This window comes from Archocentrus centrarchus, chromosome 6, assembly GCF_007364275.1.
Source record: "Archocentrus centrarchus isolate MPI-CPG fArcCen1 chromosome 6, fArcCen1, whole genome shotgun sequence".
Taxonomy (NCBI): Eukaryota; Metazoa; Chordata; class Actinopteri; order Cichliformes; family Cichlidae; genus Archocentrus; species Archocentrus centrarchus.
The window spans coordinates 22,468,866-22,496,004 of record NC_044351.1 but is presented as its reverse complement, the minus strand read 5'-3'; the positions used below and the strand labels follow the sequence as shown (position 1 = coordinate 22,496,004).

The window sequence follows — 27,139 nt, the reverse complement described above, 5'->3', positions numbered from 1 at the left end:
ATATGCGAATGTCTTTGATGGTTTTCTGCAATCATCCTTAGAAGGCAGAGCAAAGACATGTGCACAGCACAGATTAACACATTCATTAAGATTCACACACAGGCCTCACTGTCACCCCAGTTGCCCAGCAGAGCATGACCAAATATTACTCTAGCACAACCAGATAGTGCTTGCATTAGGCATCAATACCAAGGAATAGTACTTAGACAAGTAATAGCTTTGAATGGACACAATTTAACTGTTTTACCTAAAACACCCAATAATCTGCACAACTGAGTGTGCAGGAGTTATTGTGTGCGCGCGCATGCTTTTGATGGATAGTGTGTGCTGTGAGAGGCAACAGGCATTATGGATGTAATGACACAGCACCCAGACAGCTCAGAGCCACATTAAGACTGATGATGGATGGAGACACAACACATGCTGTCCCCAACTCTGTCTGTCCTCTCGCTTCTTTTTTTTTTTACTATCTTTCACGTGTTCTTTCTTTCTTCTGTACTAATGTGGCACTGCATATATTTTTTATGCGACTCTGTACAACTTCACATGTGGGTAGAAGTGTAGCATGCATGTGTGTAGGACATATGGGTATCCTGTATTGAGTGTGACGTGGCTCATTGATGTGCAAAGCAAACAGCGCTCATTTGCATGTATTCCTCTAGAGTGAAGAGTTAATGAAGCCTCGGTTGCCAGGAGTGCATGTTTTTCATTATAGAAAGGGAGAGAGCCTACAGTGTGTGCACGCACAGTAATGCATTTCTCTCATTAAGCATTAAATTTTAGAATTTTAAGGCAAGAGGGAAGAAAAAAAACACCACTGCCCTTGTTAGATGATGATAAAACTGCAAACCGTATGTATAATTTTTGAATGAAGGCTGATAGGCAGTTGGATAGATAGCATAAGCTCACTCTTTTTAGCCAAGCAGCTAGATACGTAGTTCAATACAGTGAGAAGATATTCACATATGCTGAGCTGACAGACCAAGTTATGGCATTACACAAGCAAACTACAAGCCTCTAACTAGTAATATGTTGCCTTTTAATGTCTTCAGTGGTTGTGAATATCCCTGAGTTAGTCATAATCTCTAATAAGTTAAAATCCACTGCTGCTTCATAAGGGAAAGACTGTCCTCAGGTTGCCCATATTGGCACTGACACTAATGAATTCCCTGGATACACTTGGTATGCCACACTGAATCCACACCTAGTGATGACTTTATTTCAGTGGGACATCATGGATGCAATAGAAGTCACAAAAATATGCAATATGGATTGATATATATTCTCTCTATTTTTTCACTGCTTTAAATCTCAGTCTTTCCCTTATACAAACAACGGTTACAAACTGTCTAGCAGTGAATGCTAATAAAGAAAAGATTTCTATACAGCTACAGTACAGCATGCGTAGATACTATTTATAGTAAGTTCAACATAAGAAAGTCACAAGTACAAGACATTAATATTCCCACCATTAATAATTAAAAGAACAGTTTGATATTTGAATGAATACAATATACCTCACATATTTGCTAACATAAATATAACTCACTATATAGGTAATGCTAAGCAGGTATTAGCTTGAGGTGCAAACTGCACAAAATTTGCTTATCGGCTACATTTTTTTATGCCATGCAAAAATACAAAAACTAAGGTGAAAATTGCTTTTTGGATGACAGGACAGGGAGATGCAGCAAAATAGGCAGTTATGAGGAAAAACAAACAGCAGATTTTGTGTATATATTGTCGATAAATCTGGCAGTTGAATCCCAATCATAAGCACTACACCCACTGAACACCCAAGGGTGAAAGGTGACAGGTGTCTGCTGAGCTCCCTATGACAGAAGAATACACTCTGTGTGAATCTTGCAGTAATGATCTTGTGAATGTCATGGTGATCTTGGCATTTAATGAGTTCTTTGAACCATTCTTTTCCCAGGGTGTATTGATTATAAAGCATACATCTTTAGACACTTTAAAAAACAAGAATTGGGGGCAAAAGTTTGAAATTATTTTGGATTTCCTCTAATCCACACCGGGTCAAAACTATACATACAGGGTCAAAAGTATACAGGTAGGGTATTCAGTATATATTCAGTGGGTTTATAGGTTAGATTTTGTCTTGAACAGGTTTCTGTGTATCTTGACTGTGTAGCTTGCAAAGAAGACAAATATCATTGCTACATGTATATATCATTCTGTCTTTATGTGTTCATAAACAGCCTTTTGTCATCTGACTATGTGCAGTGGTAAAACAAGAATAACAAGATAAATTAAGCATATAAATTAAAGCATTAAGCATTTTTTTGCCATACATGGTAAAAAAAAAAAAGAAAACATGCTGCAAGCCTGGCACAAACACCCATCAGGTAGTTTTTTGCTAGTTAGGAATAATTTTAGTAGAAAGGCACTTCTGTGAAATTAAAACAAACCAAAAAAAAAAAAAAAGACCTCCACAGTCTGGGTCACAAACAAACCTGGAACAATACCTAAAGAACTGCAGGCCTCACTTGCTTCAGTTAAGGTTGGTGTTTGAGATTCAACAATAAGAAAGAGAGTGGGCCAAAATGGCATCCATGGGAGAGCTCCAAGGAGAAAACCAAAAGAACACAAAGACTATCTCACATTTGCCAAAAAAAACATCTTAAAGACTTTTGGGAAAATTTTCTGTGGACTGATGAGAAAAAAGTTGAGATTTTGGGAAGGTTTGAGTCCTGTTGCATCTGCTGCAAAACACAGCATTTCATAAAAAGAAAATATACGAGCACTCATATTTTGTGGTGGTAGTGTCATGGTCTGGGGCTGCTTTGCAGTTTCAGGACCTGGATGGCCTGTGTGTAATTTCACGGAACCATGAATTCTGCTCTACCAGAAAATCCTGAAGGAGAATGTCCGGCCATCAGTTCGTACCCTGAAGCTCAAGCACACTTAAAGCAGGTTAATGATCTGAAACACACCAGCAAGTCCAGCTCTGAGTGGCAAAAAAAACCCCCAAAACAAAATGAAGATAGCTATTTTTCCTTAATAAATAAAATCATCATTTAAAAACTGCATTTTGTATTTACTCTGGTTATCTTTGTCTAATATTAATATTTGCTTCATGAGCTGAAACATGTAACATGCAAAAATGAAGAAATCAAGAAGGAGGATAATAATTTTTCACAGCAATAGGTAAAACTGCTGGCTAGCTTAGCATGCTCTCTTTGAGATATATAGTTATTTTTTCATGTCTGCATATTGAATATCTAGATTTTATATACACACAACATGTGTCCAGCTTCTGCTTATATATCTCTGTTTTGTGCACTCTATCCCTCAATGGATAGATTACACTTTTGTGATCTTTCTGTCATGTCTGTATCCCATCCAATACTCCCTTCACACATGTGAGTCTGATTTCATAAACTTGTCACCCGCTTTACCCGGAAAATCTAATTTTCTCCAGCTGAGCAAAGGCTATTCCTGGAACATTTATAAGGTGGAGATCAAATTGGAGAGTTGAAACCTCAATAACGTATGAACCTTCTGACTTGGAATACCAAATACATACTCATACTCCATGTGTGCCCATATCTGACACAATATGAGCCCGTGTGCTTGCTCTAAGACATACATTTTTCTCCCTATTCACATTGCTCTTTTTTGAATATATTAGTTAATTTCAATTAATTTTCAGTAGCAAGACAATCCTACTGTTTCTAATTTTAACCTAAATCTGAAAAAAAAAATTGTCTCAACCTCAAAATAAAATTGCAGGTTCATCTTTTCTGTACCTGAGATTTTTCTCCACAATGTACCACCAGGTTTTAGTTCTCGTTCATAAACACACACACACATACACACCTATAGCTTCTTTCATCTTCCTGGGTAGGTCCCAGAAGCTCAAGTGTATCTATGCATACTCATTACAGGCTACCAATAAACAGCATCCTTGAGAGAAAGGCAATATGAGTAGCTGTGGCACCCAGCCCAGATTAAAGGTCAGACGGGGATCTCAGGGAAAAATTGACAAATTTACAGCAAGTTCAAACGAAATGCTAATAAACTAGACTTGCTTGTCCACCCATAGATAACAAAACCTGACAGCTATCATTTCCAATCTCCACTTCCTCTTTTTGCCCCTGTGTCTGGGGTCAGCAGCAAGGTGAAGCAGGTAACCTTGGGGCCAGACGGTTCCCCAGCAGGTCGAAGTCCATGCTGAGGAAGTCACTCCGTCCTGCTGTCCCTCCAAGTCACTGCTGACGCACTACTTTCCACTACACTAATTACTGAACATCTTAACACAAACACACAGTTATCCATCTCATGGAAACACAGATAAGCATACACAAACACACATCAACCAGAAACATTCCAGTCTGCAAGCAATTAGACTAGAATGATACTGAAGTTCTTCAAGAACCATACGTAGTGACATATCCTTGAGCAAATCACTTAACGCTTTATTGCTCTCATTGTAAGTCACACTATATTCAGAACATCACCCCAGAAGTTGAAATCTAAAAGATAGAAAAAGGAAAAGCCACTTAAAACTATTACATAATTCAGACCACACTTAAGATATTCAGCCAGGCACTGACATTCAACTTGAGCTGTGCTAATGCCAGAGAGACTCTCGAGATTTAAATTATGCTGTATCACTCAAGGTAAATGTCACCACATGATGATGAAATGATCAGAAATGTACTTTTATAACAAAAAGGGCAAAAATACTCTTTAATAAGATATCTCCCAATCCATGTTACCAGCTAATGGTTTCTTCATCCTCGGACTACTGCTGTCCAACAGTACGCAACAAGCCTTGCGCCTCAGACATGTTCTCACTATGGACATACTCTAGCAGGATGCGAGACGGCAAGATACAGCTACCTGCTGTATTTTCACACAGGCACAATTGGATATTGCATGAGCTTTGTAGTGTGAGCTAGCAGGCTAGGCTTTTTATGTCTGCTGTGACTGACACAGATATTTGCACAGCTCCATCTGGTAATGCTCAGGTCTTAAGCTCAGCATATTTCTCCTCCAGCACATAGATCATGACATCATGAGTATACACGATGCTTTGGGTATCATTCAAGCCCTTTTTTTTTTTTTTTTTTCCATTTAGAGAAACTATTTTCATGTCCAGTAAACATACACCAACCTTCAATGAGTAGCAGCCAGGAAATGGACCAGATTCTGTGACAGTGTAGTGAAATGAACCCTTCTATGTTGTAAAAATGTTCATGTTTATACACTGATATATTTCAGCAGCTGATACTATTGTGTTAGAATTGCAATCCAGTGTATAGTGTAGTTAAACTGTTCTACTGTGTTCTTTAATGTGTAACAGTGTAAAACAAGAGTAGCAAGTATAAAGTATCTAATCAAGCAAAAAATATATATCTAATATAGTCAGTATCTATATATTTATATTTATTTATATTATAGAACTCTTTGGAGACATTAGAAAACTGCAACATTTATGTTCATAATTAATTTAAATTTATACTTCTCTTTGTAGCTATGGTCAAATGAAATATTAAATTGAAAGCCGCAGAACCACTAAAATGTTTAATTAAAACATTCAATATCAAAATTGTTCCTGAAAAAAGGGAAAATATACACACATTAACACACACACATAAATCCTTTCAGCTGAAGGAACGTCTGTTCGCTTACATTCTGAGGACATGCAGTTTTGCTAAGAGACAGCAGATTACTACAGGAGAGCATATTATGTGTGTGAGGTTTTTTCTTTTCTTTTTTTTTTTCTTTTTTTGAAACAATCTTTTAGCTAAGGGCAAGTTTGCTAGAGGCACAATCTGTAAACAGCATTTCATAATGGGATGGTGTGTCGGGCGTATCCATGGTAACCACTTTGGTGTGCGTGTGTGCGTGTGTGTGTGTGTGAGAGAGAGAGAGAGAGAGACGATGTTCTCACAGCCATCATAGATGTCAGTGGGAATGTGGACAGCTGTGTGGTTGTAGTCAGTCAAACGTTTAAATGAGGGGTCCTCTTGAAAGTCTGGTCGAATCCTGTTCTTTCTTCCCTCTGTCTCATTTGCATCCAGCTGAAGAGAAAGAAAAGAGATAAAAAAGCAGTAGCTCTGGCTACTCTGACCATAGGTTTAAGATTTCATAACAGACACCTTAATATTAATTACTGAAGCAATGTTGGTTTACTTAAAAAACAGGACTTTAACAACAGTCTAAATGTACATTCTTCACAACTCCTCTTTTTGATATTATCATTGTTGCACTTTTCACACCCTCCATTCTTTTTTAAGAAAAACATTATTGACTGTTTTTATGATGATGTCTTGCTTTTTTTTCCCCCTTTTCTCATCTTCATTTGGAAGGAGAAGCTGGAGATACTCAGACTGTTTATGCCCCTTGTGGAGATTTATAACTCCTGCCGTGCATTTGCCAATTTACATCAATGAAAGCAATAGAGACAGGGAAGAAAAGATGAGATACAGATGAACAAAAGCAGGGTAGAGAGGGACTGTGGTAGAGAGGTGGAGAGAGAGGTAGAGGGGGAGGGAGAGATAGTACGAACAGTTGCTTCCTAATAAAGCAAGAGCCTAGTCAGCTCATACATCTCATCTGTCAATTAGAGGAGAAACATGGCAGAGACCTCTTCACCTGAGAGAGGGTGAAAGGAGGGATGACAGAGAGGTAGCTACATGGGAAGAAAAGCTCCAAGAAGCAGCAAACTGGGGGCTGCAGTAAAAAGCTAAGGCAATAAGAGAGAAAACAGGCACAAATGTGGTGGATTTTGCAGGAGTAAAATGAGGAGACAAGATGAGACTGTGTGTGTGTGAGTGTGTGTGTATGTGTGTGTGTGTGTGTGTGTGTGGGGGGGGGGGGGGGGGGGGGGGGGGGGCTACATTACTGATGCATGTATGACCTATGTATTTGCAGGAACTTAAAGAGAAAGAACAAAAGGAATAGTAAATGGCACACTCACATTGTCCTTTGCATTGTAGTAGGCAATTTCATCATCCTGTTAACAAGTGACAAAGAAGCACGAATAAGGCTTTTTGGATGCTTCAGGGTGTTGCACAAAGAAGCCTAACATTTATGTAACCATTAATGCTTAATCCATTTCTGAGCTGTTCTTTATTTTGTTAGCAGTTATTATGCCATTAGTTATGCCATTAATTTCTTCTGTTTTTTGTTAATGAAGACACTAGCCTGCTTTTTCACTTAAACAAATAAGATATGGTCATATTTCACACATGTCCCTTTGTCCCTGCAGCCATTTGCAATGCTCCAGGTAAGCATTTTTTTTTTTTTTTTTTTTTGCCCACTGAGAGCAATGTAATAACAGTCTAAGTGACAAGTATTTTTCCTGAGCAATGCTTTTTTTCCTCATATAATTGTCTGCCGCCAGTGTTTTTAGAAGGCAAAGTATCTGTCATTGAAAATGAGGGGCATGTATCATAACACGGCGTATAATGAGAAATAAACCAGCTAACAAAAGGAACTGTACTCACTGCTAATGACAGCTGAAAACATTCTAAGACAATTCACACTATCAAATTACTTTATGTCTAATAAATCCAGACTACATGTATCACTGTTTGTGTATCTGTGTCTCGTTATGTTTTCCCATGTCTATACTATACATACTGCATAATAGGTGTATATATGTACATCATTTTTTTTTGTTTTGTTTTTTCTGTATTTTCTCTCCTTGTTACCTCAAAATCATCCTTCCACTGATGCCTCATTTGGAACTCTTCAGCAGCTGTGGCCAGTTTCTGGGAAGTGAAACATGACAAGGATTTAGACTGTAAACTACACCAGGTATCCCTCCTTCAAAACATCTGTCTCATTTTAGAAAATCTGAGCAAAAGAGAGCGTTAGAAATCACAGTGGAGAGCACCCTAGAGACAAGAGAGAAATGATTATGATCTCACTTGCAGAGCTCAAACCACAGGGCTATCAAGGTCTTGCAGCACTCACTGTCCGCTAAAGGCCACGCCACAGAGTGTCAGAATGTCAAAATGAAAAGGTTGTACTGTAAGAAAGTAGTGTGTGGGTGTGTGCCTGAAAGTGTGCGTGCGACAGAGAGTGTGATATATGAAACATGGAGCTAACTGAATTAAAAAAAAAAATGTTGGGGTCAGTGCTGGAAGAAATGGATCAGTGACTAAAGTGAAGAACAAGTAAATTACCCACTTAAAAGGCTGTCAATCAAACTGGAAATTAACAAAGAAATATAAATGCAATTAACCCCACCTTTGGTCTACTCATCTGTCATCTGCAATTTCACATACACATACAATTTTTATTTTCTTTACTTTTTAAGTACAAGCCATAATAACAACACATTTCTTCCCTCTGCGAACAAAGTATGTACTGATGTGTTCTGTATACATCCAATGAAATAAATGTTTATCACTAATTACAAGAATAAAATTTTGTATGAATGTTCTGATGTTTAGACATACTGAGATATTGCTTTCCAATAGTACTACACACTGAAGGCAATGCTTACTTTATAATCTATCAAAGTGTTATTTCATCTTCTTTATACTGGAACAGAACTGAGAAACATGCTGACAAGAAAACAATGTCTCAAAAAAAAGAGGAGAGACAAATACTTTATTTCTACACTTTAATTGTGATTTGTGGACTAATTTAACCGTGAGCTTTGCATCAATTTTTAAGACATCTTGCGCCGAGTTTCATAACTGATACTATGTGCAGGGAGACAGTGAGATGGAAAAGGTAAGAGGTTAGAACAAAATTACAATCAGAAATCAAGGCAGAGAGCTGGGCGAGAAACCTTCCTTCACAACAGCAAGGTTAAAATAGCCTTAGAGAATCATTTTGAATATTAGAATCAGATTTTTTTCTTTTTTTCTTTTTTTTTACATGATCACGATAAACTGTCTACATTCGCCTCTGACAGCCATCTGTTGGATTGTGCATGTAAGTATAACAGGCATGTTGGACAGATACATCTTTGGATGAGATGCTTATAGTATTTGTCAATTTGTGTTTTTACTAAGTGTGGGCATGTTCGTATAAGTGAGTCTGTGACCATGTGTCTGCTGTCGGCGATCGTTTCATTTTGATCAACAGTCCCATTCCTTTGGCCTCCAGTCCTGGGCTCTGTTCCAGACTTGTCTCCAACTCTTATACACTAGATGTCAGCAGCTAAATATACACCCTATTGCAGCTATACACACATGCACACACTGACCATAACACAAAACAGTGAAAAAGTGAAATTATTACAAGTGTTGTACTCAATACAGGCTGTACATTTTTAAAAAAGCGTGTTCTATCACTGCATCAAGTGCTGAATCATGTTTACCAGTTATGAGTGTCTGATGGTAGCAAGCATCACAGTCAAATGCTGGATGCCAGCAACCACCAGTCACTAAAGTGTTTAGACTATGTCAGTGACTACTTCTGCATACTTAAATTAATTGCGCTACTTAAAGTTGCAGTTTTTGCAGTGATGTCTGACTGGCAGTTCCATAAGGCAGACAGACATAAGGTATCTTGTTTTTTTTTAATTAGAAGCATAGCCACATGGTACAGGGACAGCATTTGTTTTTATTCCACATAAAATTGTGTTGGTCACGACTGCCTTTCTTCTACTGGTATTTTGTGCACTAGTCTACTTAACTAGTCTTCTACTGTGTATACAAATGTTAAAGTGGTGTATGTATGTATATATATATATATATATATATATATATATATATTTTTTTTTTTTTTTTTTTTTTTTTTTTTAATTAAAAAAAAAATTTTTTTTGTGCTCTAGAGTACTTCAGCATGATTCAAAACTATGCTGATGCACTTATGAAATCATCATGAGGTCACAGATAAGAGTGACATTAGTGCCCCTGATGATGTTGCTTAGCAACAGGGAGATCCCAAAATGAGACCGCCCAACACAGTAACTTGACTCTGCTAAGTTTGACATAAATGCCTTCAGCAGATAAGCCGAGCAAAGATGGAGCATTCTTGATTTACTGGCGAGATTTGTAAGGTGCCAAATGTCAACAGTGTAGCATCGCGTCATGTTAGCGTAACACAAGAGCACTAACTGAGCTTTATCACATACACATAAAACCAGGCCATAGATCACAAAATGTTATGCTTGCATAGTATCAGTGAAAAAAGATTCAGGAACACACATTTAAAGTGGTCCATAAACATGGATCTCTCTATATGATCTCTCCTTTGGGCTTCTCCCTCAGCACAACATTTTATCAGATATGATACATGTGTATAAGCAACAGCTGTTTAACACCCGATACATAGTGCATCATACTTAAGCCATTTGTTTGACATTAATGGATTATATAAGACTGAAATGGTTTGTGTGACTGTATATGAACATGCACATGCAAAAACCACACACATCTACACATACCTCCTAAGAGACTAGACCAACAGGCATGTTAAAAATTCATGACAGGGCTTTGACGAGCCTCCACTCCCCTCTGGGAGATATGGGGGAGGGAGTGTGAGAATGAGTGTGCGAGGAAAGATACCTAATTACCCTTCTATTTTGCTTGCATCCCTCTCTATCTCTCTTTTCTGTCAAACGCATACACACAAAGGTTATCAGTCTACCAAAAGAAAGCAAAAACACAGTCAAATGTGCTTTGCACTATAGAATCTAGATTTGAAGAGGCCACTCAATGAGTGACAGCTAAACTCTCTGACTGAACACAACAATTCATTAGCGCTACTGAAAATTTCTGTCTCTGCCCACTGATTAGAAGCCACTGTTACTCTGCTAAAACACACAAATTTGCACTTTAATAGATTACTTGCTGCAACATGCCTGACCTAATGGTTTAGTCTCACTTTCACTAATTGTGAAAGTTGGACACCATAATGAGCTCACTCTTTCAGTGCAAGACCACTAGAGACCCGAGAAGAGATATCACTCCCCTGCAGTCATACAATAGGCAGCAGAGGGCTGCATGGATACAGGGAGAATGGGAATTAGGCATGCAATTCTTGGGAAGAGAAGTTGTTTTTGGACTCCCACTGAAAAATGAACTGGTTAAAAGTCTAAAAGCTATCTAAGTCTACCTAAAAACCGAGTTACATTTTGTTCAACATAACATTAAAACTGGGTCTTGTACTCAGGGGGACTAGATGATTCAGAGATTTCAGGGAGAACAGGGAAGAGGAGGTTCATAAGAATAATGGAGTCTAAGGCAAAAATGTTCGATAAAATCCACAGGACGCAGTACTGAAACATGTTAGTTAGCTGTATTTTAATCCCAGCTGAACATAAAAATAACCTCATGATGACTGCAACAACTGCTGTGCATATCAATATTCAGAGAGCCAAATAGGGCAGATACAGCATTTAACTGTTCATAGTCACTGATGTATGGGATCATTGTTCTACTGCCATTGAGAGCTGACCTGAGCGCTGGATAGTCCTGCTAGTCCCACAGAGAGATATTTCTGCCCTGCTCTCACCACTCTTAGTTGTCATTCTGCCAGGGCCGCCCGGCAGCCCACCATGCATTTAGTGAGAAAGCAGAGCACAGCTTAAAGGATAGACAGAGAAGATGAGACAGGCTCTGCTAAACCTCACAGAGCATCCCAGACACCCTATGAGTATGCGTGTGTGTGTCTGCATGTGTGTCTAAAGGCTTCAGACACTGAAATCAATAGGATGTTCAGTGCACACTGCCCCACTCCCACAGACAACAAAGTAATACTTACAAGAGTAGTAACAGTCTAAATGATCATTAACACCCACATTCACTCTTATTTTACCCTTCCTCAGTTCTGATGTGTCCACATACGTGTTTTTTACTTGCCATAATGAGCTGTGGCTCAAATGGATGGTGAGAAAGTAAAAATGGGGGAGGTGTGACAAAAAAGAAAGAAAAAAGAAAGTGATGAGTCTGAAAAGGGAAGAGGGATTGGACATAATTAATGAGCAGATGTATTAACACAAAAAACAGTGTGGAGAGATAAAAACAATACTCCGACTCAGCATGATCACTGCCTTCAAAGTAAGCTCATTAAAACATAGCTTATAAGAATGAACACTGGGATGACATAAACATATAGTTGCGTGGGTTATGGATGGTTAACTGAGCAACGGGCTGGGTTTCTGTATTAGGAAAAGGACCAACAAATATACCTTCATCCATAAATAGATACTTCATGCACAAGGAGGAATAAGGAGGACAAAAAGAGTAAGAAACAAGATGATTAGAATCAGGGAAGCATGAAAAAAATATTTTGGGAAGCAGTGGAAAGAACAGACAGACAGGATAGCAGTAATACAATTAAGCACAAGAGTTGAAAATGAGAGTTGCATGGAGAAAGACACGATAGGCAGCAGAAGAACAGAGTGAGCATGAAAAAGCAATGAGAGATGTCAGAGCAGATAGCCAAAAGATTGATTTCAAATATCAATTTGACAGAAAAATGTGACAAAAGGCCAGAATCTGAACAAAAGGGAGACAACACTGGGTGTACTGGAACAGGAGGCTGACAGAAAGGTTGAAGCACCCAAAGAAAAGGAGGTGAGATAGGTAAAGGGAGGAAGAAAGCATGAGATAGAGAGACAGAGCTGAGGTATCTGCAGCTGTGAAAACCCATGGGAGAGACTTGCTGATGGGCAGAGTAAATCTCCCAATCTCATTTATTTTTCTCTGGATTTTTTTGTTGTCATGCATGTATCTCAAAGATGCATTGCTAAGTGTGCCTATAGAGGGTCATAACCACCTCCAGGGGACTACGCCCACAGGGGTTTAAATACCTGGGTCTCTCCACCATTTGGTTGAGAACTGAAGAAGCCTTTCGGATGAGAGGTGAAACGTCTTCAAGAAACAAAAAGAAGTCCAGTCGCCTTTTTCAAGCTCCAGAGACCAAGTGTGCCTATACCACAGAGTTGGAGAATTGTGCACACCATGGATAAGTAGCTGGCATTAATATCTTTCTTTCCAGTCCGCTCGGACAATGCAATGTCCTTGTAGTGCAGTAGCTGCGCTGCAAGGCTGAGCAGCCACAACTGCTTGGAGGGTCCTCCCAAAGCCTCTCATACGTCCTCAAATGGCTATTTCGATTTACAATCACTCTGACCTAAAGGAACCTTGCATACTTGCTGCTGCACTAGAAGGGAGCCAACTGTGCATGCTTCACTTAAGCAGACTCCAAGAGACCTGAAAGTGATTTCTCCATACTTATAAGGTGAAGCATCTATTTAGTCAATCATGAGTACAATCCTTACTCTATTGTTACAAAAATCCCAGCTTATTTATTTTTATCTAATTAACACTGAGGTATAGCCTATTTAACTGATTTGTTATCTTAAGTTAGTGAAAGATGTGTTTTAAAGATGTTTTCTGTTGAAATCGGGGTAAAGCTTCATGTACTAAACTGTGACATAAACATGCAGAACACTGTAACATGTCAGAAAAATATACCTCATTGTATTTTTATTATGTGTGGCGATATCTGGAGTATGTAACTTGTTACGTGCTTATGCTTCATGCTTCATCTAAATTTTAAAATTTTCTAGTATCTTCAAAATATTTTCATTTCATTTTTTTTCCTACTCTTTAAGATTTCCTGTCTGGGCTAGTTTGTCAAGGCAAAAGACTGACTGTATTGAGGATTTACTACCTATGATTATGAGACTGATGAGTTTTATTACAATTATTAAATATCATTATTTACATGTCTATTGGTTAGTACCCATTTCAGTGAAAGATACATTTAAAAGTGCTACAAAGTTGATCTGTAAAGAATTAACATGTCAAAAAGATGAATGGTAGTAACAGTGGCTGAAAGCAGAATGGAAGCGATGCACTCATGCTAGTGTAAGACAGCTGATCCGAATTACCTTGTTTCATCTCAATTACTGTAATAATTACATAGTATGGAAACACTGATTCTGAAAAATGCTACATGCCTCATTTAATTGATATTGATCAGTATTAATTGTGAAGAAAGAGCATCTTTAGACAGCAAAATACTGTGTAATACATTTTGTGATTCACTAACACAGTTTGGATTTCTTCATGATTAATGAATTAGACTATTGTCCCTGGCCTGCTATAAGTCTAGTTAGAATTCTCCATTTGCACTGCCCTCCCCCCGCCTTTTGTCATCACACAAGCAGCATCCACACAGACAAAGACACACACACGCACATACCTTTTGCCTGCTTAATATGATCAGCGCACAATGAAGATGGGAAGTTGAGCAACATCTGCTCTGGAGACTGGGATAGCTCTGATCGTGTCATAGCCATTACTCATTACTGTATTACACATTGGTACATACACACACACACACGCACAGAGAGATAAACACATCTTGTGCTCATTATTATAACATTGTGACAGCAGGCAGCAGATTAATAAAAATATGGTCCAACACCTGGGGTACAAAGACTCTATTAAAGAGATGTACAAATAACACATTAAACACTTAAAGTACATCTTCAGACAGAGGGAACCGGATAATTGAACTGTGTAGCATTACCATGGCAATCTTGTGTGTGACAGTATTACAGGTGTGACTTCGATATGATACAGTTATTGCTGTGACTGCAGTCTGAGAGTTATTATTACTGCATCTTGCTAACAATATTGGAAAGTGTTCTAACAACAGCTGAAACATTTTTTTTTTCAAATATGTTTAATCTACAGAAATGGGACTGGCATATCATACTGTGTCATATTGTGTTGTTATATGTAATTATTATACACATGTATATCAGGTAATGAATGAAAGGTACAATCCAGAGTTGACTTGGATGACCAGCCTTAAGGAACATGTGATAATAACAATATAACACAAAGTCATTTAAACTTCAGGGATATAAATCTGTCTAGTAAGGAAGGATAACCCATGGTGAGTCAACCTCAGCTTTCAGCAAATGAAAGTGAAAGCAGGCACACTGAAAAGGCAACAACAAGACAGCCCCCAAAATGGAATGGTTTTGTACGTGGTGGGCACAGACCATTTCTTTCTCCTTATCCTTCGTGACAGATTTTTCCCTAGTTTTGCTTTTTGTCTTTGCCTTTATGAGAGCAAGTTCACACTGAGCACATGCGACAGGCATGGAAGAGTCTGCAGACGGCAAGGCAATCGCTATGATGCATGCAAAATCATCTATAAAGAGAATTGGCACACGTGGTAGACCTGCCAGTTCTGTTGTTCTCTAGCAAATCCCAATCGAACTGCACGATGCTGGTCTCTGAGCACAAGTCCCATTAAAGGATGTTGGGCCCTCATGCCATCCTCAAAGAGTCTGATCCTGACAGTTCGGTCAGAAACATGCACATGAGTAGTCCACTGGAGGTCATACTGTAGGGCTTTAGCAGTGCTCTTTCTATACCTTCAAATCAAATTAGTTATTTCACCCACATGTTGCTAAATTCTCTTCTGTAAGGGAGTGCCACAATCATGTTGCCAACATTGCAAAATGAAGACATGCTATTTTGCAAAAACACATCAACCCACAAACATACACGCACCAACCGTCTCACACACCACCACCTGTGTCCTGTAGAATTTTCTTTTTTCAGGCTGAGGGATCACTCTAAGTAATGCTGTGGAGTGGCTCATTAGTCAATGGATAGAGTCCTTCACCTAAGGAGAAGAGAGGAATTGTGCGCACATATACACATATTGTAGACACACATTTACCCCATGCAGACTGTTCAAGTAAAAACAAATAACTGCAGCTGAAATGTGGTTTCTATGTGCAGGAATAACCCTTTCAAAGAGCAAGCATCTAACAATCAGCCAGTATGCAGCATTACTTAAAGTAATGCTCAGCCTGCATCACCAAAACTGGTAGGAACTTGTAAAATATGGTGCAGGTCCATTCTGGGTTTGCAAAAAAGTTTGTGCCTGGATGGATGGTGCATCTGATACAAAAAAGTACAAAGAGCTTATACTTGAGGAATAAAAATGGTGGGTAAATACTCTAATTTGCAGCTGTGTCAGGCAGTAATTTATTTTTTAAAATAAGGACCTTAAGCCCCTATGAAATATTACCTCACCAAGAAATGTGTGTAATTGATTTCATTTGTGGTAAGTCCTTATGTCATACTCATGCAAGTGATGGTATCAATGAAGCAAACTACTTGACAAATTTTGTCACTGCCAGATATTTCAAAACCTCATTTGAACATCTAAAAAAAAAGAGGGAACCCACACAATCACAAGGCACTGGATGAACAGTATATTAAACAAAGAAATTTTGTATAAACCACCATTAGTTGGATGTGTGAACGTGCATCAGTGCCCTTTCGTCAATGTTTGTTGAATTTGTCTCTTGTAACATCAATTCAATTGTATCAGTAACTGAGGCTTTAATTAGAGTGAACTCAGGCATTAAAGACAGAGATAACGAGCTGACGATGTACCAGGGAGAGATGTGCATGTTTAGGTAAGTAAATCCAGTCTGGAGAGTATCACACAATTTCACTCAGTGGTCAATCATAGTTGACAAACATTTTCAAAATGATATCATTCTAAGTACAATTTTAAAACAGTATAACAGCATCAAACTGTTTTTGTGAAGGTGTGTACTGAGAAGTTGTTGGTACTTTGGCTCTTTGGCTTATACGTGTTTAAGTGGCTATAGTACAGTCTCTAAACCCTATCAAACAGCTGTCTGCCATTATCCCTTACTGATTCTACTATGTAGCAAATGATAATATAGTGGGTGGGTCAAGTGGGCAATCTAAACAATGAATGCTTTCATGTGTAAGTGCTTGAGTATCCCCATTGGGCTTAAGCCACGTTATCCATTGTAAAATCTTTGACACAGTGATCTCTCCTAGTAGTGTTCAGCCAAGTACACATTAATAATGCATGTTATATTCTGCCTCACGCTTATTTATGAAAGTATGAGAAGACATACATAAACAGACACTCATTTCACACACCTGTGGCTAGGTAAACCGTGGCCTTTGGAAGGTCATCCATCATGCAGAGTTAGAGATCAGATAAAGAGATACAGAGAAGACAAAAGAAAGAGAAAGACAAAAGCCAACTGAAGGATAAAAGTTTGAAAGCAGTTGTCAAGTAAGTGAAAATGGCTTGAGTGCCTTGGGCAATTTCCAATTATATTGACATTGCGAGTCACTCCCAGCCCTATATCAAAGGCACTGAATAAAAAAAAAAGGAAGTCCCAGTTGCAATGAAGATTCGCTTCCTGAATTTTGCTTAATAAAGTTTAGAGCCAAAAGCCCACCTTTAACTTAGAAGATTGGTCAGCAAAAATCTCAAAGCACAACTGAAATCTACTGGGACTCTTTGCTTCCTGTATATCATCTTCTGATTTGTGTTTGCTGGTGTTTATTGTCACTGCTACTGTATGAGGTCTATAAGTATCAGAAAGACTAGGCCCAGCATTCTTTGTTTCCTCATTGCTTATTATCTATCTGTCTGTCAATCCACAGATCCATTATTTTCATGTTGACCTGCCTGTTTTTGCCAGTATGCGTTTATCATTTTATCTCCTCATCCATACATCTCATGACAAAGAATCCAATATCGGTGTGCCTTGAGGTTACTCAGAAGATGAGTAATAATAAAGAGTGAGACGTGATCAATGTGTGGGGGTTGGATCAACTGTCAACATCAAGCTGATGTCCCACCCACCCACCACCCACCCTCATGAACTCTACACACAAAAAATACACAGTAGCACTGTCCAGTCTTACAGCCATTGCTGTCTTCCATCGCTTGTCTGTGCACTAGAGCCAATTCTCACTTTGCTGCTTACACATCTTATGGCACCAGTACTTGGAAAAATGATAAGAACATGAGTGTCTTTGCTTAACAAACACAAGACAGACACTTGGCAGGACACAAGTTTATGAACATTCATGAACAAACCCTTTCCATTACTAATAAGACAACAATGGTAAGGCCTTAAAAAGGCAAAGTGGTGTTCAAAGACAGCTCAAACGCCTAGTAGAGATGAGAATCTCTGACCTAAAAAAAAAAAAAAAAATATATATATATATATATATATATATATATATATATATATATATATATATATATATATATATATATATATATATATAAAGAAAGAAAGAAAGAAAGAAAGAAAGAAAGAAAGAAAGAAAAAGAAACTGGGGGAAGAACATCCCCAGGGTCGAGGCTCTCATTACCACATTCAGTCCGAAAGAAGAAAGATGTCAGTCCCTGTTCTCTGCTCTTTCAAGTATATGCTTCACTCACTGTTCCTTTAACATTCAGTGTCTATCCTCTACTATTGAGCAAAGATAGATTTATAAATCTTTATGCACATATCACCTTAGTTTGTTCTAAAGAGACCACAAGAAGACGTCATAAACACTGCTCAGGTTTAGATTGTGACAACATGGAAACCTACAAATGGTTGTTCTGAATAACTGTTAGGTAGCTGTTTACTTTAAACAACTAGGTTTGGAGAAGCACCAGACAGTGTGTTGCTAAAACCCCTTAAAATGTTTTGAATGAAACTCCATTTAAAAGCCCTGGACTTAGACCAAAGAAGCAGCAACCACACTTGGAAAACTTAGCCAGACGAATCTGCAAACAAATAGATAATACACAGATGGTGGTGTGAATGTAACATAATGTGTTACGTTTTGGGCAATAACTTGTGAATTACTCGACTTAACTATTCACGGCTTACTCAATAATCCTATTACAGTTACATATTTTGTTCTACTTTAGGAAAAGACTATCATTCAGTTTGGCATATAATGTATAATTTCTCCCCATAATATAAGTGTGGTAGTTCTGGTAGGTCTGTTTATTAGATATTCAACTGAATTTTACTGTATGTAGATATTATTGCCCTTTGAATGTATAATCTAAAAATCAAACAAGTAATCAGTCTCAATACTTTGATTTCAGGATTACAAATTCCTTTAATTAGATTCTCTCATCAAAACAAAACTATCAGAAGTGTGCATAACTATTTTTGAAAGCAAACAGTCAAGAAAGAGCAGATGTATTTCCAGTAATAAATGCGAACATTTAAATCTCTTTTCTGTGTCAACTCTGTTCTATTACTCAAAGAGCAAATGGTCATTTCTTCAGTACAGTCTGGTGCATAGATGCATCACTTAATTCAGCAAACTTTATTTAATTTGCATCACTGAAAGCATATGTTTACTTTAACCTTTTTTTATTGACTTTATTTCACATGATCGTGACTTTACAAGTGTGGCAGTTTATATCTTCTGACATAATGCTGTCCTGCAGCTCAGAAAACAGAAAGCTATTGTATCTGATTGCTTTTAGTTTTGTGACTGTCACAGCATCTAAACATAGCACAGGGTGTTATGTTTGTTTAAAGTTACTTAATTTCTTATCATCTTTTTCAAATTGCTATTATGATGATGATTTTTGTCCCTGATCTGAAATGAATTAAATGTGCCTGAAGTGAATTCCTGTTGCTATTTTGACTCGAATCAGAAATCCCCTGTTATTCTTCACTTTTACAATGACTGAATGTCACAAACATCCCCATGTCACCAAAAGCTAATGCACTTAAGTTTATCTTCGGTGTTTTTAACCATCACATTTTGATTATTTAATATCCATGGTGAAGTCTAAAAGAAGAACAGATGGAAAACTGCTCTCTGTCGTGGCACTTGAAGAGTTTGTCCTGCACAGCATCAGAAGCTACAAACAAACTGCAAACTGACAGTTGGCTCCTTTGAGAGGAGTGAATTTTACCTCCAAGGCAGCAGACCTCTTGTGTAGCAGCTGTTCTATGTTCCTGGCTGCTCTGGCCACTAGCTCCTCCGCATCGTTTTGCTCCACAGTGTAGAGGTTTTGGTTTTTTAGAAAAATCTAGATGGACAAAGACAAATGCAATTGCTGATTTAATACAAAAAAAAGGATGTTTTACACACTTATTTGTTTTAGTTACAGATAAATATTTTCACAAAAAAATAAGCATGATAACACTGAAATACAAGGACTTGACTTATATGTTAAAAAATCAGGTTATACTCTGATTTTATGCATACATAAAGTCAGTCTGGTGTTTATACCTGAGTGAGGCTCTTCCCAGCTGTGGCTGTGTCTGCCAGGGTAACAAGCTCCTTCTGCATCTGATCAACCCATTCTTTAATCCTGTGGGACAAAACAATGCATGCAACCAATCTTGTAACTGAGATATAACCAGTTTAGAAGAGACATTGCATGCATTTCAATTAAACTGTCCATCAAGCTATCTTATATCTATCATCTAAAAAGACCATCAGGTCACATTACGCCAAAACAAACAAGGTCAAAGAGAATCACTCGTGTGGGTCAGGCAAAATGTCAACCAATCAAACCCAGATCACCAGAAACAAACACAATGTCATCTAATAAAGCATGTGTCACTGAATGTCAACTAATACAATTGCTTTCAGAGAGATCAAACATGAAGTCAACCAATCAGACAAGTGTCAGTTATTGTTGTGACTAGTGACAGTGATGTGAGTGGACAACCACAGAGGTGGGAGGTATCTAAGACCAACATGCTTTTGTGTATCTCAAAGAGCTTTAATCATTTCCAGCCTGCTGGTGCCATTGATGTACATATAATAGCAACCAAACAACAGACTCAAAGATGGTACCAACTCACTTGAGTTAAAATTGCTCACCTGATGCTTATCTTTTTTTTTTTTTTTTTTTTTTTTAACTTTCTATGTAGTGATAGTACATCTATCACTGTGCCACACACTGTCTTAGTCTCATCCTCCCCCATTACTCACTCTGTGCCACCAAAATAAAGTGGCCATGGATGATGACTGGCAAGAGGAGAATGTCAAGAACCTAAGAGGTGATACAGTGACTTGTTAGGATAATCTGACTCTACACATTTACAGTACCAGTCAAAAGTTTGGACACACTGGTACTGTACATGCATTTATTTACCGTGTACTGAATGCTGCACTGACATACCTGCGGAAGTGTATTTGAGTGCACATGCACGATGAGACACTGTCATTAATAGTGTATGAGAATGATAGCAGGTTCGTATAGGGGATAGGATAGAGATGTTCTCATTAACTTCCATTTCACAACTCAGCTGTGATCGTCTCCAAAGGTGAAGCGACATGCGCACGCACACGCACGCACACACACACACTGGAACAAACATTGAAAATCAGATATTTATACTCAGAAAATATTTTCAAAAACTGTCATTGCAGCAGCGTGTTGAAAGTCATTCAATTTACTACGTGAAAAACATCGACCGTGACATTTAGTACAGCTGAGGGGGTTGGCAAGACAGAAAGGTTCAGAAGATCAAAAAGCAAGGAAAAAAATGCATCAGGGATACAAAATCTACAGTGAATGAGGAACATTCAAAGCAAGCACACTTGTGGAGAAAGATGAGACACTTCGGAAGATAGGGAATACTACAGGGAATAGTAAATGTGAAATTCGGTAGTTTAGGGAAAGCTTTACTAGTGTAAGTCAGGAGATTTATATCTTTGCTTCTCAATCTTCAACTTGAAAAAAAGTATACCTTCTTAAATTCTATAATGATTTGAGGAAAGGACATATTACCAGTCATATGTAGGCCAGTTATTTCCACTGAACCTACAGCCTACTGGCTAATACAAATTACGTACATGTGTTTATGGGGCTGTTGGTCATATTTTGTATTTATTCTGTGTTGATCTGTTGCAGTCATAATTGTTTGCGTAGGTTTGTTTTTTGTTTTTTTTTCTTTTTTGGGAGAAAACCTCACCAAAATAAATATAATTTTCTCTGCCTTTGCATCCAGTTTTATTTGGATTGTAAATTTAGCAGTATCAGCCAGGGTTTGGGTCATTTCTTTAAGTATTTTGCAACACATTTTATCCCATTTTTTCCACTGTTTATAACAAAACCCTGCACTGTGTACACACTGTGTGTGTTTTGGTGGACCTTAGCTCTTGAAGCCTGAAGCACTGACAAGTCAACTGTGACTTACAGTTTATGTGTGTGCTTCCAGGAATTTATCATTCAGAAGAGCAAAGGGCACCTTCACATGACTTCCTAACTGTAGCTTCTGTGGAATCTCCTCAGTGATAAAAACAACACTCTGGTGCTGACAGATAGATGAGATAACTAGGCTATGTGTCTATGTATTATTCTACAAGTACAATGTGGATGACTGGAATATTTTGTTGGTCACTGGTCGGAAATTTATATAAAACATTCAGTCTGAGGATGCAGAATACAGGTCCAGTTTTCACATGAATTAAGGTCTTTGTATTCTTCTCTGCTTTATGTATACATGGAAACCAAGCACTGCAATATGAGATGCAAAAAAGGAAAATAGTAGAGTAATGCTACACCCCAAAGCCATATCTATCAGTTCACATTTATATTTGAAATGTTAAAAGAATCTATTTAATTAGGCTTTACTGCAAATCGATACAAAAGTGTTCTGACTGATCACCTTTTCCCTCTGATGAAATATATCTATCCTGATGGAAGTCACCTTCTCTCAGATGACAATGCACCCACCCTTTGGTGGCACAAGATGTCACTGAATGGTATGAAATGTGTGTAAATCATGTCTTATTGTTTTTGTTGCCTCAACCCTTTCTCACCTATGGGAAGTTTTGAACTGATGCCCTTAACAGCATCTCCACCAACATCATCAAATGAGGGTCCATCTTTTGCAATAACGGTGTTCCATCCATCCAGTAGACTTTCAGACACGTGTAGAATCAGTGCCAAGTCACGGTGTAGCTGTTCTGGTTACACATGGCACACGGCGGCCTAACACCTTTTTCTAATATTTGTCACCCATCTAGTTTAATTTTATCTATTCTATACAAAAACAAGTACACTGATCTGTGTCATTTCATCATCTCTCACAGCGTTCGCACTCATCATAAGGACGGCTCTTTTCAATGGCTAAAATAAAATGGTGATTCAGAGATGCCTGTAATAAACATTAATAAAGTCAATGTCATTAAGCTGAGGTAGCAACATTTTTATGCTCTGGTTTCTGGGCATTGGGCTTTGATTACTGCAGCCTGTAGTACAATGCTGGATAATTAAACACACACACGCAGACACAAATACGTATACCAATGGCAACTGGGTCAGGCATTGCCCTACATCGTATTACAGACACAGGAAGAGCAAATGAGAACAAAAACAGAAAGAGAGGAAAAGAGACAATACAGGAAAGAGAGACAGATGTTGTGTTACAATCACTTTGGAACTTGAGAGAGTAATGAGCTGGTCCATGATGTGTATCTCGGTGGGCGGCTGTATTAAACCACAGTCTAATTACGCATCATTATAGAGGCAAAGACTGAAGCAGTCCAGTCCAGACAGAAAAGCAAAATGTGGCATGGAAACACCAGCTGCACCAAAACAACCAGCGGTGCCTGCTCTCACTCTGAAGACTCTGACACCCAGGTGGCCAGTTCAGCTCCTGTTCAACATGACCTAGATAATAATAAATTAATGCCACTTTAATGTGAAGTTAAGGGTTTGAGGATTGAACTGACTTGACCACCTCATGACCCTTAATTATTTTTCCAACAACTAGAGATAAAAAATTATAGAGCTGTGAAATATTCCTAGCAGAGCAATAGCTTCAAAAACTCCCATGCGATGTCTTTAAAGTAAGCTTTTGCCCCAGTTTTATTTTCTGTTCACTTTAAATTGTTGCTTAAAACAACGAAGGTAATGCAAAATGTTTTGTCTCCAGAGCGGCTACTTTAACAACGGAGCTATTTAGGATTATCAAGAGACAGAACAGCAGGTGTTTACAGTTTGCAAAACTGCTTATCCATAATGAGAATGTTTTCTCTCCATCCATTTGATCAGTGCAATCCAGGAGGATGCACTTGATAAAACAGAGTGTAAAATACAGTTATTTTAATGTCTCTTTTGCTCATTATGGCAATGTTCAAGAATTCTGTTATATCTCATTGCCTTGCACAGTCCAATTTCTTTTAAAATGAAGAAAAAAAAAGAAACTTCTTCTAGTTTTCTTTACCATTCTTTCTAGACATACTCCCATTTATAAATTATTCCTCACAAATCCCTTTACTGGTATTGTGCAGTGCAGAAAAGCATGCAGGACACAGTCATATTTTTTATTGATCACTTTTTATGTTTACTTTTTGTTCGCTCATTTGGTAGGAAAGAAGTATGAAGAACAAGGACTATCTGATAGATGATCTGGGCTGCAAAGCAATCCCCACAGCGTCCTCTACTTCTAAACAAAATGTTTTAGCAACCATTTGAAAAAGAAGAGGGGACATTAAGATACAAAGGTGTATAGATGGAGACTTGATTTGTGGTGGGAGGGGGGTGAGCAGACCCGTCGCTATGGGCGGGCCGTAGGGGGCCGTGCCCGCCCACTGATACGCTTGGGCCCACCCTGGCCCGCCCACCCAAGCCAGATCACTAATCAAGCTAATAATAGTGGTGCTCCCCCTATTGGATTTCATAAGCCCCCCTTAAGACTGAGATCTGGCGACGGGACTGGGGGTGAGAAACAAAGAAACAAATAAATAACTCAAGCAGTATAATCATATGTCTCTCCACTGAGTCTCCGTCTCCACCATCTTGAACAGCAGCTCTCCACCTGCTGCAAATTCTGGTCAGAGTGGCCCTCTACCTCTGAGAGGATCTGCGCCAAAGGAGGACTACTGCAGTTCAAGAAGGTGGAGTTGGAGTCTTGTCCTCTTTTCTACAGAGAGGATGACCTCTTCTCTGCAGATGAGATCCTCTCAACAGAAGAAGCTGAATGATATTGAGGACCACTACAATGGGAACCTGACCAGTTTGCCAGCAAGTCTGAAGAACACAAGACAGAACGGACCATGGTTAGCTGGTTATTAGTAACTGAGCTTTCAAAATAAGAGTAAGGGGATTGTCCTTGCAAATTAATTGCAGAAATATATATATATATATATATATATATATATATATATATATATATATATATATATATATATATGCAAAATGTACTTTGATTTCAATCAAGCTTCACCGACTGTTTTTGAAAATGACCTGTGTATCTTCTGGCTGCTTGTTGCAGCTGCATCGATCACTGTTCCAATTAAAAAAGTGCAGCCTTACTAAACACCGACCAGCCCAGTGTGGGCCATTCAACATTTCAGCAACAGTTTAATCTGATACTGTTTATGGTTTGTAAACAAGAAATTTTCACTTTCCATCTGTCATTCAGATTCTAGAGTTACAATATCAAAAGGAAACCCATGAGAAATTTACAAATTTTGCCATATTGGGCTATTTTACTGCTAGAGTAAAACCTGTGTAAGACCGCCCATCCCCCCAACTCCTACCCCACCCCCAATGTAATTTCCTCTCTGACAAGCATATTGACATATTTACATTTAATCTCTTTCCTCGCAGGTCATGTTTGAATAGCCTAAATATTATTTCACAGGTGGAATCTTTTTTTTTTTTTTTTTTTCTAAAGTAGTTTAGAGATTATCTACGGAGCTACCTAATTTAACAACAGACAAAAGTTTTTTGGAGTAAATGCAAGTGCGGATTTTTGAGAAATGAAAAAGGCCTTCCCCTGTTGTGAGGGAAGATGCACCTTTTCAAGATGTAACATATACATTTATAATAAGTTATATGTTATACTTTAAATACCCTCTAAATGCTGCTTAAGCATACTTTTGTATACAGATTTATATTAAAAGAAATATTGTGAAAGAAATTAGGGGCGGGGGGTCTTACTCCAGTTTACAGTACCGAGGAATAACCTTAAAGGGTAGACAAGCTCGTTCCTGACCAATAAGAAAAACGCCAACTTTTGTCATTTATTATTGGCTAAAGCAGCAGGACCAAGCAAAGACACTCTCCTCCAGGCTACAACTTCATAGAGGAGCTGTCACGGCTCGCCAAGCCACCGGCGACAAACTGCTGATTACTGTAACCAAAATTAATCAACGTAACAATGTGAGCAGGCAGAGGTGTGAAAAAATAGCTGTCTCTATCCAAATGACTACCGGCGCGTGAATGAAACGACCTGCCCACCCCACTCTTACACCCACGCGTACCATACAGCCTATACACACCGTGTGTCATTAGAAAAAAGAAAGAAAAAAAGAAAAGAAAAGAAAAAAGGGGGGGTGGGAGCTCCCTGTATCAAAACCACAAGCTCTCTGCAAGCCAGAACATTAATTGATCGAAAGAGGATTACAAGAGCTGTAGCCTACTTACATGAGCTGTGTCGGAAACTGCGATGCCCAACAACCGTCCTGCCACAGTAGGAACAGAAACACCCAGGCTCGTACCCTGCAGGAATCCATTGTATAAAAAAAAAAAAAAAAAACGAGGGGAAATTCCCCGACGGATGTCAATATACAATCTGCTCCACTCCCCTCCACCACCGCTGAATGAAGCGACGTGCGAAAGCAGCGCGTTTAGCCGTTTGTCGCTCCCTCACAGATAAACGAACACTGACACCTCTAATCTGATCGCTCGGCCATCCAGCGCTCTAACAGGTACTGGAGCTGAATGTGATGCCACTCTCTTTCTCCCTCTCTCTCTCTCTCTCTCTCTCTCTCTCTCTCTCTCTCTCTCTCTCTCTCTCTGTTGTTCCCATTCTTCTGTCCCTTAATTAACCTAATGCAATTAGGGAAAACGCTGTAGTTTTGTAGGCAATAATAATAAAAGCTAAACTTAGCACACACAAAAAAGTGTTTTGCTAATTATTTCTTTGTTGTAATAATGCTTCTTGGCAATTAATCTACTATTGCTCTCATAATGGTGGCACATTTGTAAGGAAAATGCATTTGTGGGTTGAGCAGCAGAGTTGAGTATGAGTCTTGCGCCCATGAAAAACCTGCCAAATCTACTCTGCCAATGCCAAACAGCTTATTTTGCTACCGAGTCTTGTTTGGAGCTTCTGGTAACTCCATGTGCTGAAACTCAGGATTGTCATCATTGGAGGCAATCTCAATATCAAGAAGAGATTCTGCAGCTAGTGGTAATCCTACATCGCCACAGTCTGGGACCGAACTCTATTATTCAAGATCACAGCACCTCTGCAGGGCAGGATTTATCAGAAACCACCTCCAGAATTTGGGAGTGGAGAGGATGGAATGGCCTGCCTGCAGTCCTGACCTCAATCCCACTGATCAGCTTGGGAATGCTGTTTATGCAAGAGTGACCAACA

At 38.6% G+C, this 27,139-nt stretch overlaps 1 protein-coding gene across 3 annotated transcripts in view; it reads right to left on the bottom strand.

Moving 5' to 3' along the window:
* LOC115781262 (voltage-dependent calcium channel subunit alpha-2/delta-1) overlaps positions 1 to 26,449 on the bottom strand; it is a 68,113-nt gene extending 41,664 nt beyond the window's left edge. For all 3 annotated transcript variants that reach the window (XM_030730816.1, XM_030730817.1, XM_030730818.1), the window contains exons 1-6: positions 26,182 to 26,449; positions 20,019 to 20,100; positions 19,699 to 19,815; positions 7,686 to 7,745; positions 6,950 to 6,985; positions 5,921 to 6,050 (exon numbers count right to left, since the gene is read on the bottom strand). In XM_030730816.1, the coding sequence (XP_030586676.1) occupies positions 5,921 to 6,050; positions 6,950 to 6,985; positions 7,686 to 7,745; positions 19,699 to 19,815; positions 20,019 to 20,100; positions 26,182 to 26,270 (514 nt within the window). In that variant the 5' untranslated portion in view covers positions 26,271 to 26,449. The remainder of the gene's footprint in view (positions 1 to 5,920; positions 6,051 to 6,949; positions 6,986 to 7,685; positions 7,746 to 19,698; positions 19,816 to 20,018; positions 20,101 to 26,181) is intronic.
* Positions 26,450 to 27,139: the final 690 nt, after the last annotated feature.